The sequence below is a fragment of the Pholcus phalangioides genome, unplaced genomic scaffold (genome assembly GCF_987345545.1).
Source record: "Pholcus phalangioides strain wild (caught in Gottingen) unplaced genomic scaffold, Ppha-v1.0 ptg000007l_1, whole genome shotgun sequence".
NCBI classification, from domain to species: domain Eukaryota; kingdom Metazoa; phylum Arthropoda; class Arachnida; order Araneae; family Pholcidae; genus Pholcus; species Pholcus phalangioides.
Window position 1 is genome coordinate 43,773,691 of NW_028301600.1, and position 14,412 is coordinate 43,788,102.

The window sequence follows — 14,412 nt, forward strand, 5'->3', positions numbered from 1 at the left end:
GTTTTAAACACATCTTGGATGTTAATACATAGTGATTATGATCGATATTCCACTGTTTATAAAAATCTTTGTTATCAATAAATTACTTGTGTACAAAAAAGTAATTAAGTAAGTATATATTCACGTATAAATTGAGTTATTCAAAATTATGGGGGTTAACTTATATATGGACCAGTTTTTGCGGATGGAAAAATTTGATCTCCATCTGCATTGTAGTTGGTGGTCTACGTAGAAGGGGAGGGGTAAACTTATACCATATTTCTTTGCATTCACCAGCATGTTTTTGAATGTAGGAGTCTGGTCCATTTCAGGCATGTGGGGAAAAGTCAGGTTAAATAAGGATCATAATTAGAGATTATACGCACCAAAAAAGTGGCGAAGTATGCACTAAAAATGTCAAAGTATGTACCAGAAATGAGGAAATATGCATTAAAAGAACACTGCGCAAAAAAATGTTTTAAAATGCATATTTTCTATTTCTTAGTGTATATTCATTACAAAAATGTCCCCACATATGTATATACTGCATATGCAAATATATGCAGTGTCCATTCTGATGGAAGTATTTTGATGAAACGGTATAAACGATATATGGACCATGTGTTGAAAGATTCTATAAAAAAAATCAATTTTTGCCCACCAGTTGAAAATCTGGTGCTTTTTGCTCACAGTTATCTTCTTCCCATGGTCCAAATAACAACATATACCAAGTTTCAATGAAATACGTCCACCACAACATGCCTTACATAATTATACTGACACTACTCCAAAGAGTACTACTATTTCACCTTGGTGGTCAAAAATTTAACTTTTCTTGTTGAATCTCTCTCCCCCCCCCCCCAGTCCATATACCAAGTATCCTGTATACCAAGTTTCATCAAAATACCTTCATCAGAATGTCTGAGTACTGTTAGTTTCTGTATTTTTATCTAAGCATTTTTAATTTCTAGTTTGTTGCAGCTGCTTAACAACAAAATACCAATAACAAAAGAACTTTGACACTTAGTCTACAAAAAATTCAATATTTTTGACATCTCTAGAAATAGTGTTACAATAAAATGGTTAATATTTGGAAAATACTGTATTACAAACATCTCTATTAATTCACTAAATCCCACCTCTGAAAAAAGAACTGATGTTATGATGAATATTTATTATAAAAATTATAAAAAAAGAAGTGTGTGTGATTGAGCTTTAATAAACTTTCAAAAATAAACATTTATTCTGAAAATTCTTTGATTTTATGTATTTATATGCATTATTGCTAAAAAGGTCAAAACCATCTGGTCCACTAATGCTCTGATCATAATATCAGGGCTCCCACTTGTCCTACTTTCTAGTTTTTGTTCTACTTTTCCTATTTTTTTACCAAAACCTATGAATGAAATTCATATAATTGATTTTAAATGAGGAAGGAATCACATTGATATAAGGAAAAATAATATGAATGTAGTAGATTGCAATTAATGATTCTGCCAAAGCAGAAATTATATAGTTTTTAAAGTTATTTTAGGAGGGGTTTATGTGGACCACATTTGGTGGTTCATTAATTTTTCATTTGCTTAGTTTGAGGATTCAACAAATAGAGTAGGGATTGAAAACTTTTGCCTGGTTGAAAAAAGTAATTTTGTATTTACTACTTCATGGTCTTGGACAGTAACTAACATTCCCCATTCAAAACTATGGTGCACATTTTGTGTATAGGTGAAGCAACAGTTTGCATAACAAAGCAGTTGGGTACATAGGCCTATTCTAGGTTTTGCGACTCTGATGGTACCCAATAACATTCAATTGTCTTCTGTATTTTTAGGGTATGCAGAGGTATAAACAATATTTACAATGCTCAGCAAAGAGCTAGAAATGAAATTGCTTCATTTATCAAAAATGATTACACTGTCATTGAGTGCTAAAATTTAAACAAATCCTTTTAAAAAGAGATGAACAACGCAGTATAACCATCTGGTCCACCTTGACTTATTTATATCAGACTTTGTAATTTACACATTTTGCACTGTGCTTTTAGAAGTGGTCTCAAAATAGCATTATTTTTTAAAAAATTGCATGTCTTCATAATTTGCTGTGTGCATTGTCGAAGAGAGTTGATAGACTGGACTGTAGAAGACTCCAAAAAAGAATGAAATATATTGTAAAAAGAGACAGAAAACAATTAACTGTGGTTGCTAATACCCTATTTTGGCCAAAAATTGTTTTTGTAACTAATTCATTTGTCATTTTTTTTTGGCTCGGGTCAATCTTACGGGATACTGAAATAGTTCTATGAAAAAAAAAAATTATTTTAAAATGTTTCAAAAAAAAATTCAGGGATTTTTTTTTTATTATGCTATGATTATGTTGTCTACGGGGGTACCCTCCCTGTCCCACTCTTTCTAATTTTTTGAGTGGGAACTCTGTAATATTCAATTTTATGGCTTTGTATTATTTTGTTCAGTGCATTAATACTAAATTTCATGCCATAAAATATTGAGTATATTTCTCATTCTAATAGAAATGTAGCAATCCATGCTTCTTCACAACAACTGCATTTTTCAAAGGAGATGTCTCAGAAATAACTCAAATCAAATTGGCTGTGTATCATGTAAGAGAAAGAGTTGGACTTACTGTAAGTACCTACAATATTATTAATTTTTCCTCTTAGCATATAGATTTGATCATATTTTCAGATTTAGGGGTACCCACGAACAACCCAAGTGACAATGGATTCATGTGCATTTGTAGATATAGATCAGGCCTCAGCAACCTATGACCCACTTGAGTTTCGAAAATAAAGTATAATTATATTTGCGTGTATAAATTATATACCCGAAACATCTTCTTAATGTGCACACATTCTGGTTGATTTTGACCTGCAGCCAAAAAAGGTTGCTGATCCCTGATATAGATCTTACTGTGCATGATCGCACAGTGGTAGAACTCTCTGCTACTCTGCTCTCCACTGCGAGATAAGGATCAGGGTCTGCAGGGTTGATCATAGAGATTTCTTCTCGAACTTGGGTAGGCCATTCATCCCCCTTTTTAGGATCGATAGCAGCTAGGGTTTCAGAATTCCTGAAATTTTGAATCCTTTAGGAATGGGAAATCGTATTTCCCCAAAAATTTTCCCAAAATCACTTCTTTATAGTGGGATGAAAAGGTCTTCTATCTCTCTCTACTGTCCCACCTGGGGGCCATTTACTGAAGTTAAGAGAGGTGACTAATGCCTCTACCTCAGCACCGCACACCACAATGCATGAAATAAGGAAGGCAGGATCGTGTCTCCAGTGGCGTAAATGGTAGAATGCTTGCCCGTATGCAAGAAGGCCTGGATTCGAATCCCAGTGGAGACCAAATGATTTTTTTTCCCAGTTCACCTTGGCATAATATCCAGAAAATATGTTTCCTTGATGATGATATATAAAACAAATATAACAAATACAATTGCAATATACTATAGCACAGGGACTAAGAGTAAGCGCAACAAAAGATAAGACAAATGAATAATAAACTGAAAAAATGCAAATTCCAGAAAATTTGAAATGATGAATTGAATATTCATGGTTAGTGCTGGATTCATCAACAAGGGGAACACCCAGACACTGTCGAAGACAATGATGAGAATATAATCAATAAGAAGCCACATGTGGCTTATTTATTTATATTTCTGCACCTCTTCTATATATTTTCTGTACTTGATATACTGTAATTTTTCACACATTTCAAATTATACTTTTGCATATATCTAAAATTGTTATTTTATGAAGTTGGACTTATGTAATGCATGACAAAACATAGGAGAATCGAGTACCCCTTTTTTTAGGCCTAGCCTATGTATTCTCAGAAACGTTTTGCCTTTGGCTAGTGTCTGGGTATTCCTCTTGATTGTAAACCCAGCACTGGCCATGAATATTTTATTCATCATTTCAAATTTTCTCAAATTTGGAATTTTTTCAGTCTAATATTCATTTGCCTTATTTTTTTGTGCTTACTCTTAACATCCGTGCTATGGTATATGAGGAGGTATTGTAATTCTATTCTATGTTCTACATAAATATATGTATATGTGCTTAATGAATCATTGTGTTAACAAATGTGTGTTAGTACAGTAGACTCTCAATAATCCAGCCATGCACTAGTCTGCCCTGTCCAGTAATCTGGCTTTTTTTTAAAGTGGAGTTTCTTCAAGCATAGAAGAGAAACACATGTCACTGCATGTCTTTATGCAGACGTTTATACACTCATTGCCATAAAAATTTGCGCACCCAGAAGAAGTCGTCAAAATGAAACGAAATTTTACACATGTAAGTACTACGTTGATATAAGTAAGTGATTAGAAAATCCAAGAAAAAGGATAATTTATTGCAGAAAAAAGTACAGATGAACAGAAGTTTTAGTACTCTGTTGGACCCCCTCTAGCGCGAATGCACGATGCGATACGAGCGGGCATTGAGGCATACAAGTTCCGTATGATGTCCTGAGACATCTCGTTCCACAGTTGCTGTAAATGCGCCTCTAGTTCGACCAAGCTCGTAGGGTGTCCAACTTGCCGTCCCAAATGATCCCAGATATGCTCGATTGGTGACAAATCTGGGGATAGAGCAGGCCAGGGAAGGGTGGTAATGTGGCGGAGGCAGTCTTGTGACATCCTTGCTGTGTGTGGCCTAGCATTGTCTTGTTGAAAAATGGCTCCTGGGAGCCCTGCCGTGAGTGGCAACACATGTGGCTGAAGGATGTTATGGACGTACCGCTGGGCTGTCATTGTGCCATGGATCAATATTAGGGGTGACCATGTATCGTAAGCAATAGCACCCCATACCATGACACCAGCTGTGGGAGCGGTGTGTCGCTGTAAAGCGAAAGCAGGATTGAAGCATTCACCACGGGGCCTCCACAAACGAACACGATTGTCATCACTGCTCAAGTTGAATCTCGATTCGTCGCTGAAGACGACCTGGTTCCATTCCGTTGCAGTCTAGTCCCGTCGTGCTCGACACCACTCCAAACGGAGGCGTTGGTGGGTGGGTGTCATTGGCAGCACATGTAATGGGCGCTGCGATACCAGATGTCCTTCAGCCAGGCGCCTTGCGATGGTTCGGGAAGACACAGGGGCCCGTAGTAAAGCTGCTGCCTGTGTCTGGATAGCGGCCAATGAGACAGTTGGCTCTACTTGTGCATTTCGGATGATGTGATGGTTTTCTCGACGACTGGTCTGTCGAGGGCATCCTGAACCTGGTCGTCGTGTAAATGACGTCTCTTCTGTCCACTGGTCCCAACACCTCCTCACAGTAAAATCAGAACGGCCTAGTTGACGAGCTACTCGCCGAGCTGACCACCCAGCTTCCATCATCCTGATGATTCTTCCCCTATCGAACTCTGACAACTGCTCATATGGTCTTCGACGGCGGCGTAACGGCATGTCTACCTCAGCATTTCCTTTGCAAACGATTAAATACAATCCAGCAAGCTCTGCTTACCTGTTTGATACTCCAAGGAGAACGAAGTTCAACGCCCTCTAGTGGCATTACGCAATACGCAATCACGCTGCATTTCTAATCATTTGCATATCTGCCCGACATGTACCTTCAGGCCAACTTTCGTTTCGATCCCACAATTATTTCTTGGTGGGCAAATTTTTATGGCAATGAGTGTATTATTTAAATGATTTTTTTTATTAACTTCCACTAATCTGGCACAGCGGCTGTGGTGGTGGAGTGGTCATAGTGACAGACTCTGTAACCTCCCTCGAAAGTTACATGCCCAGTTCAAAATATCCAGTTTAAGGAGTCAACAAGCAAGAAATGAAAAGTTTTTTCACATCGATTACTTTATTACATTAGTTGATTTTGTGATATTACATTAACAAGGTAACTTTCAATTTTTCTTTAAGAACAATTTTACATTTAAGTTATAAATTCAAAAATTTGTTTTAGTAGATGTGGATGGATCTCACCATTGGAAGTCCATGTTCTGCTGAACATCTCCTTTCCAGTCGTAGACCAGGGTGAACACGATGCAGATCCATCCACGTTAGTTGAACCAATTGAAGACTAGAGTCCTAGAGTTCAAGGCAAGCCACTAGCAGCCAACATCAGGCGTGGGGGGGTCAACTTCCAGGTACAAATGCGAGCCAATCTCCCCATCAAAAAGTTTCGCCACAAAGAGCAACAGGCCTACAATGGTACAATTAATCACTCATCACACTCCATTCATAGTTTGAAAATTAATAGCGGATGGCAGCACTACACATAACAGGCATTAAACAGAAACACACTTTACATTAGGTTCACAACATGTACATGCATATTCCGGCATGTACCAATACTTTAGAGATTCCATAGAGGAATATGTACAAGGTGCATGTACAGTTAAGTAGTAGGAATCTGGCAAACCCTGGTCTGATATGTGCTGGATTAGGGGGAGATTCTACTGTAATCTAATGAAGTATCTTAGTTATGAAAAGTTGACAGCTTGCACAAAGCTGATGCCTTGCTTCAAAAATGTTAGTTTGAAGACTGTAAAAAATTATTAATGTTATTTTCAGAGTTCTTTGCTTGGAGATGTGATTTTCACATTGGACCAACTTATACATAGTCAGAGTCATAGCTTGAGACTTACACTCAAGTAAGTGCAATATTTTCAGATTTCAATGAAAAAAAATTGTTTGAAATCATGGTATCTATTTTGCATCACAATATATCTATTATTTAATTTATAGTTCACCATTGGATGTACCTGTTGGATTTGTATCAATATCTGCCAGAGAGTTGAGTAATTCACAACATTCTTCTTGGCAGCTTCTGTCTGAAAGCAATTCACTCTGGTCAAAAGTGAGTTCGTCTGTTGAGTTTTATTGTCTCAACTTAGTTTTTTTTTTAAATTAATTTAGTAATAGAACTTTGAGGTAAGTTATTCCACTGATTTGTCCAAACCAAAGTCATACAGAACCAGCTGTTACCCACGGCTTTGCTTGCATGGATTTTGTGATCTAAAAAAATTCTCCCTTATGATCATTTTAGGGGTGGAATTTTAAAAATCCATTCCCAGAGAGTGAGTCTAAATTATAAGATAAAACTACAGACCGAATTCCATATTTATAGCTTCAGTGTTTTTGGCTCAGTGATAAGGAGTCAGTTAGGCAGGACTTTATTGCACAGGGTGTTTCAAAAAGAATCACTTGATTTGAAATGTGTATATTACGAAAAATATTGAACATAGACACTTGAGATTAATTTTATAATACATGGCTAATCATAAAGTTTTTACAAACCAAATGGAAGGTGCTCAATATGTTCACCTTGGGATGCATGGCATATGTCTATACAGTAGTCAAATTTGTCCCAAACTTTTGTGAGAATGTTTTCATCCACTGCTTCCACAACTGCTGTTATGTGTATCTTCAGTTCAGCTAATGTAGCTGGAAGGGGAGACACATAAATGTAGTCTTTTATAAACCCCCCACAGGAAGAAATTGCACACTGTGAGGTCCGGCGATCTTGGAGGCCAGTGATGCTTAACTGAATCATCGGGTCCCATACAGCTGATCCATCGATTAGGAATGCGATTGTTCAAAAATTCTTGAACATCCAAGCTCCAGTGGTTTCTAACTGTGGGAAAAGCCAATTTTGACAAACACCGAAGTGGCGGTCAAAGGAAGAGCATTGGCGCTACCTGTCAACAACTGCATGAAACTTGCGATTTCCCTCTTTCTACCTACACATTATTTGATCAAAACGGATTAAAAGCTGAATAGTTATGATTTTTTTAATTGGATGATTCTTTTTGAAACATCCTGTATATATATATAGATGAACAGATTTCTTTCCTTCCAACCAACATCCAGGTCTGTTCTTAACAATCCCAATCTATGGATAATAAATTATATGAAATTACCATTCTGCCCAGTCTTGCACTATTTGTTAAGTGAACTAGAATATTTACAATATTACAATGATTGAAAAGTGAATGCATCTCTGTTTACAAAATAAAGCAAATTGTCCAAAATAGTTTACATCATTATAGATTATTCTTCAACTAATACTTATACCAGTGATGCGCTTTATTATAATTTGCCATGTCCCAGGGATCAATTTATTGTCAAAACCTGGATCTTTTATAAGTGAAAGTAAACCCTCTAAAAGAAAATGTAATTTATTTTTTAATCATTCACTATTACCCCTGTGAATCAAACTCATATGGTTGATACTCGTTATAATGACAAAAAATCCCAAATATTTTCTTGTAATGACTATACTATGTGATTTTCCTTCTGATATTTAAGATAAAACTATCTTCTGATTTTGCATGACGTCATACCCTTTATTTGGAAGCAATGAGTCTGCTCCTCAGATCCTCTCTGGTTCGCTAATATTGTGTGGGACCTTTATCTTGATGAGAAAAGGGCTTCTATAGAGTATAAGAGTGGGAAAGGCAATTGACAGCCTTTATCAAAAAAAAAAAAAAAAAAAAAGATGGAGCAAATGGTACGTGATGATAGAAAAAAAGTTTAATCTCAAGGTTGACAGACAACATTGGCACAGACCTAAAATCATCATTCAAATACAGTAGAACCTCACTATAACAGACCCCACTATAACAGATTTTGCTTATAACAGACAGCTAAAAAAATTTTAATTTTTAAAATTTTCAGACCTGCCAACTCTCCTGATTTAGGCGGGAGACTCCGGATTTTTCATCATTCTTTCGGCTCTCCGGATTTGTTAAAATTTCTCTGGATTTTTGCAGAAAATTAGATTTTACGCGAGCTTTCACGTTGCTGTGGCGTCAATGATACCGTCATCGTTAGGGAAAACACTCATAAAGGACAGCCGAGGTCATTTCCATCGAGCAGCCTTAAAAAAGTCTCTGTGACTGCATTTAAGCAACTGGCGAAGACGCGAGTTCGTTATTGTATTCCATTAACAGCCGTGCGGTAAAAACGGTTTTTTTTTGTCGGCAGCTTTGTAATTTGATTTTTTTTTGTTTCTTCTGATTAAACGTGTTCAGAAAGAAAATATAAAACTTTAAGCTATAATAAAGCTAAAATATAAAGCTTTTAAGAGTTCATATACCCAAGATGAATCACTGATAGCATCCACAAAAGGAAACACTTATATGTTATGAACAGTATGTAGATATGATTTCTCTATTCTGCACGGAATAGAGGGTGGGACGCCCAGGGGCCATTTCCTGAAGTTAAGAGAGGTTGCTGATGCCTCTACTTCAGCGCCTCACGACACAGTGCGTGAAATTAGGAAGGCAGATTCATGTGTCTCCAGTGGTGTAGATGGTAGCATGCTTGCCCGGTATGCAAGAGGGCCTGGGTTTGAGTCCCGGCGGAGACATGATGACTTTTCTTTCCGAGCTCACCTCAGCATAATATCCGGAAAATAACTGTTTCCTTGATATCTCTGGCTGAGAAAAAAGCCATCTATATCTCTCTAAAATGTACCAATTTGTTAGAAGTTCCACAGAGGAATATGGACGAGGTGCATGTCTGGTTTAGTAGTAGTATGTCAATGAAGGATGTAAAGTGACGGTTGATCCCCACTTTCAATGGAATGGTCTAGGGTGGAGAGTAATGAAAGCATGTTTAGGGCAATAAATTACATTTTCACATCAGTTTTTATATAATGAGGCGGCAATATTTAAATTTGACGGAACCCATGGGGTGATGAAGTCCTCAGTGCTATTCAAGTGAAAGATGTGGAGGTTTCAAAACGTTTTTCTTAAAAATGTATGTGCTAACAAAATTTAAATCTATTTGACTTACCTCATCCCAAAATTTTATAAGTCCTCCAAATGATGTCCTCAGTTCTACATCTCTTTCTTTGTTCAAAAACGGCTCAAGAATTACCTATTTAGCATAGACAACATTGAAGGCTATTTTTAAAACTCAGTATGTAAATATGTATATATGTGCATATATGTATGTATGTAATGTACATAAATTTTGAGCTTTAGATAAAAATATAATTAAGATAATTGATGCATTCATATTCCTCTGGTGATTGTGTACACCCAATAAAATGTTAAAAATTTTTTTTTACTAATCGTGATTACACACTAATCTCATTGCATACACCAGATTCACCAATAAATAGCAATATCTGTGCAAATCATGACTTATCAACCTATTTGTTTGTATATAATACTATATTACTCTGTTTTCTTCCCTCCTCTGTTTATTTCTGTGTTTATTTTTTTCTTTTCATGTTTTCATTTTATTGATGTATTACATTATTTACATATGTATATACATTGCATGTATATTATTTACTTGATTCAACTATTGAAAATGGTTCGAACAACCCACGGTTCTCTTACGAGTTGAATGGTGTCACTATCCCGGATGCAACTAGAGTCACCGATTTGGGAATTCTCATTGACGAGCGACTTAAGTTTTCTGAACATTGTTCAGCGGTTGTCAAAAAAGCGAATAGAATGCTTGGTCTCATTTTCAAAAAGGTCTCTTCGCGTTCTCCTAAAGTCATTCTTCCGCTTTTTCAAGGCTTAGTTCGTCCTGGACTGGAGTATGCTGTAAGGTTTTGGAGACCATACCTACAGAGGGACATAGACTTGGTTGAAGGGGTGCAGAGAAGAGCTACGCGTGTCCTTATTGGCACACAGGGCTTGAGTTATGAAGAAAGACTTCATTTTTTGAATATGTTTACATTGGATGAACGCAGGTGTCGAGGAGATATGATCGAAGTGTTCAAAATTTTCAATGGGATGGATAGGATGGACCATGAACTTTTAGTACACCGCCAATCGACTGCTTTTACAAGGGGACACCAGTATCGATTGGTGAGGGACAATGCAAGGTTATGGTGTCGCAGGGAATTTTTCTCCAATAGGGTTGTTAATAAATGGAATAGCTTACCCCCGGAGGTAGTAAATTGTAACACAATTGACACGTTTAAAAAGAAATACGATAAACATGTTGGGGTAAATCGAGAAGCTATCCATTCTTAGAATAAGACAACCATAAGTATTCTTTATGGGCATTGTATAATATTTTATCATGTGTATATATTGTTTGTAATTTGTGTTAATTGCATTTTTAATTGGGTTGCTGTATTTTTGAAACATATGACAACCATATTTTTATGGGCATCTTTTTATCAGCCACCTCGTTGGGCATTTTGCCTGTTGTGGCGTTGTATTTGTACTCTCATTAAATTTGTGTATCCACCAGTATGGATCCTACATGACCCCTTGTCTCACATCGATGGGTTAGTGCACCAACCTCTCGATGAGTATGAAAAAATGGCTGCTATTCTGAATCGACAATAAATTGTAGTGCCCAGTCTAATTAGCCCTTGTGTGCAGAAAATGATAGCGATGCTACAAAAATGATCAGATGTATGATCTCTTGATGGATTTTTTTTCTTGTATTTATGTTTTGTAATAATAAAATTGGAAATTTGAAATTTTAACAAAGTGCCAGAACCAGATGATATTTATCCTAGTGTCCTTAGGTTATGTGCTAATGAACTGTTGATGGCAGTTGCACTGATTTTCAGAAGTAGTGTTGCTAAAGGTATCACTTCTTTTGCTTCTGTGATCATGTGACGAAGGCTTTTGACAAAAGCAAAAACCGTGTAGATGAACCTAGAAATAACATCTGATGATGTTATTTCTAGATTCATGTCCACATACCTTAGTTGAGGTCTCCGTAACAAGTTTGACATATAGCTTGACTGCCTGATCGGAAAATTTTTTCATGTCTCTGGTGGGGCAAGTGTCAGAATTGATGAGTGACATAATATCACATACTTCCCGTAGCATTGGGGCAGATACAACCGACAAGTATTCCAGTTTACTTTCAGTTTAATCGGTATCTTCAAATTTTGTCGTAGGTGACACAAAGTGTCTAATAGTTTTCCTTTAAAGGCGGATTGTCTGGCTTTTAAAATCAGCTGTCTATACTGGGTAAAGTAAAAATACCTTCTCTACTAATGCCAAAAGACTCCTGTTCCAAAACAAAAAGTTTAATTAAAATGCACTCTCCACATACCTGAGAGAAATGAAGTTGCTAACATAATTAATAACATCTCAATGGGAGTTATCGAATGTTACACTGATGGCTCCAGGATAACCGAAACTAGGGCTGGATCAATTTTCTGCATCTCTGGAGTGGATCATGACTACCATAAGATACATTCGTATTTTGGTAAAACGACTACATCTTCCAAGCTGAAGTACTAGCAATAGCCATACTGACTGAAAGCTTGATTTTTAAAGGGTATTGTGGCAAACAAATTATCTTTGATATCCAAGAAGCATTAATGGTTCTCGACAACTTTCTCAAGTTCCAACTGTGCGTCAAATACTGCACTGACATGCTGAATAACTGGCAGTATTAGGCAACATCACCACCTTTATTGGGTTCCTGAACATGTAAATTTCCAGGGAAATGAACTTGCAAACTAGATAGCCAGAGGCAGCGGACCTGAACCTTTCTATCCTGTTTCGATGTCAACCATAAAAGATGTCAAACAATGGATGGAAAATAATTATTTTCGGCAATGGAACTCAAGGCGAGACTGCAGACAAGCCAAGCTGGCATTGGAAACCCATCCGAATATTACCAAAACACTTATTTCACTGAATAAAAAACAGATTCGACAGGTTATACAGATCATCACTGGTCATACTAACCTCACAAAACACCTACACAACTGTGGCTATGCAGATCCACCCTTTTATTCTATGTGTGGAGAGGAAGACAAAATCCATTTCATTATATAGGACGATGCCCTGCCTTCTCTATCCCGAGAAGGAATTACTTTGGTGACCATCAGGTGACACTAAGTGAGGTAGTAAATGAAACTAGCATTTACAACTTGGTAAATTTTCTTAATTATACTAAACACCTGAACTCATGGTGAGTATCAGTTCTGTGCTCTGATTCAAACTCTCATGAGTTATTTTTAATAACTTCATGTGTTGAGTTGCTGGCTATATCCCTAGGAAACCTCCTCTGTTCTTTTTCCTTAAAAGTGTATTGTACTATAATATCTTACTGAAGGGGTTCAATAAAATGGTAACAGACACCATACCTTTCACTCCCAACGCTATTGTAAAACTTCTGGGAATTCACAGAACGATACTTCTTCACAACCACAGGGCCCACAATTCATGTTACACTACTTGGTGTCAGAGTAATGTGCAAAATTTGCGTAAGCTTTTCTCACATGGGACACCAAAGAAGGATGATGCTTTTAAAATTCTCTTATATCAAAGCTCTAATATGTTCCTCTGTCCTCAATGATCATGGCCACAGTAAATTTTGAGGGTGTGCAAAGAACACATTGTGTTTAATTACTGGATTAATAGCTTGAAGTAGGTTGTTAAACAAATACAGTGATGCTTGAATTGCTAGAAAAACATGTAAAAACACACAATGGAAGATGCTTATGGTCCGATTGAGCTGAGAAAAAAAACCTGTTGCAGTTATGTATATATAATGATGGCGCGAGCACAATAAAAGTTTTTCATACTTTGGTGTTCAGTACTTAACCTCATACTTTCTAGTATGATTCGTTTTGCTATTGGCGTGGACTTATATCCAATAACGTGTAAAAAGTAATTTCTAAGTTGTTCCTAAGCACTTGCTTGATTCCAGTTGAACCGAGATATACTTTTAGAATTATTACTGAGTTTCTATTCGAGTCTGTTGCAGTAGATGTGAAGAGCTTGGGGTGCATGATGAACCAGTGATAATCTCACTGTTTACCTACCGTTGACTCCATTGAAGTTAATGCCAGACAAGTTGGATATTTATTTCTCTCTCTCTCTCCCCCAATTGTATTCTTCTATGTCCGGAGAAATCATCTGGTGCTTCATCTAGGCTTCTCATGCGTCATTGACAGTTCCATCATCTTACTGTCCCAATTGATCTGGCAGCTTCATAGCGACTGGATAAGAGGGTCTCATCTCTTCAAATGTGATCATGCTGTACCTGAACAATCTAGTAAAAATTATCTTGCTTGAACTTTGAGCAGTAAAGAGATGTCAACGAAAGATATAGACTACCCAATTTATTGGTGAGATATTTGACTCTTGCCATGGTTTATGCACTTGTGTAAAATTCGCTGTTATTGAGAAAAAATAATTTTAATCTGAATTGTGTTTAACTATGGAAATCTAATCTTAATTGTACCAAAATATTAATGTGTTGTTAATAAATGCCTTGTTGTGAAAAATTTGTTTCATGTCTGTTCCTTTTGCTGTCTATTAACTTGGATAGAGATAGGAGTCAGGGAATGCTACTGGGGCATGTTGCAGAGTTATGCCAGTTGAAGAACTCAAGGAAGGGGGAAACATGTACAATACAGGTCAATCCAGGCTCCTGAATCAGATAATGTTCTTTTCTGTCCCTGCGAAAAAGCTTGATGTTCACTTTTTTCACAAAGT

General features: G+C 36.8%; 1 protein-coding gene across 1 annotated transcript in view; it reads left to right on the forward strand.

The window, feature by feature from the left end:
• LOC149085335 (uncharacterized) overlaps positions 1-14,412 on the forward strand; it is a 111,873-nt gene that overhangs the window by 39,713 nt on the left and 57,748 nt on the right. Inside the window, exons 8-10 of the mRNA XM_089233297.1 lie at positions 2,507-2,620; positions 6,536-6,615; positions 6,710-6,821. Of these exons, the coding sequence (XP_089089423.1) occupies positions 2,507-2,620; positions 6,536-6,615; positions 6,710-6,821 (306 nt within the window). The remainder of the gene's footprint in view (positions 1-2,506; positions 2,621-6,535; positions 6,616-6,709; positions 6,822-14,412) is intronic.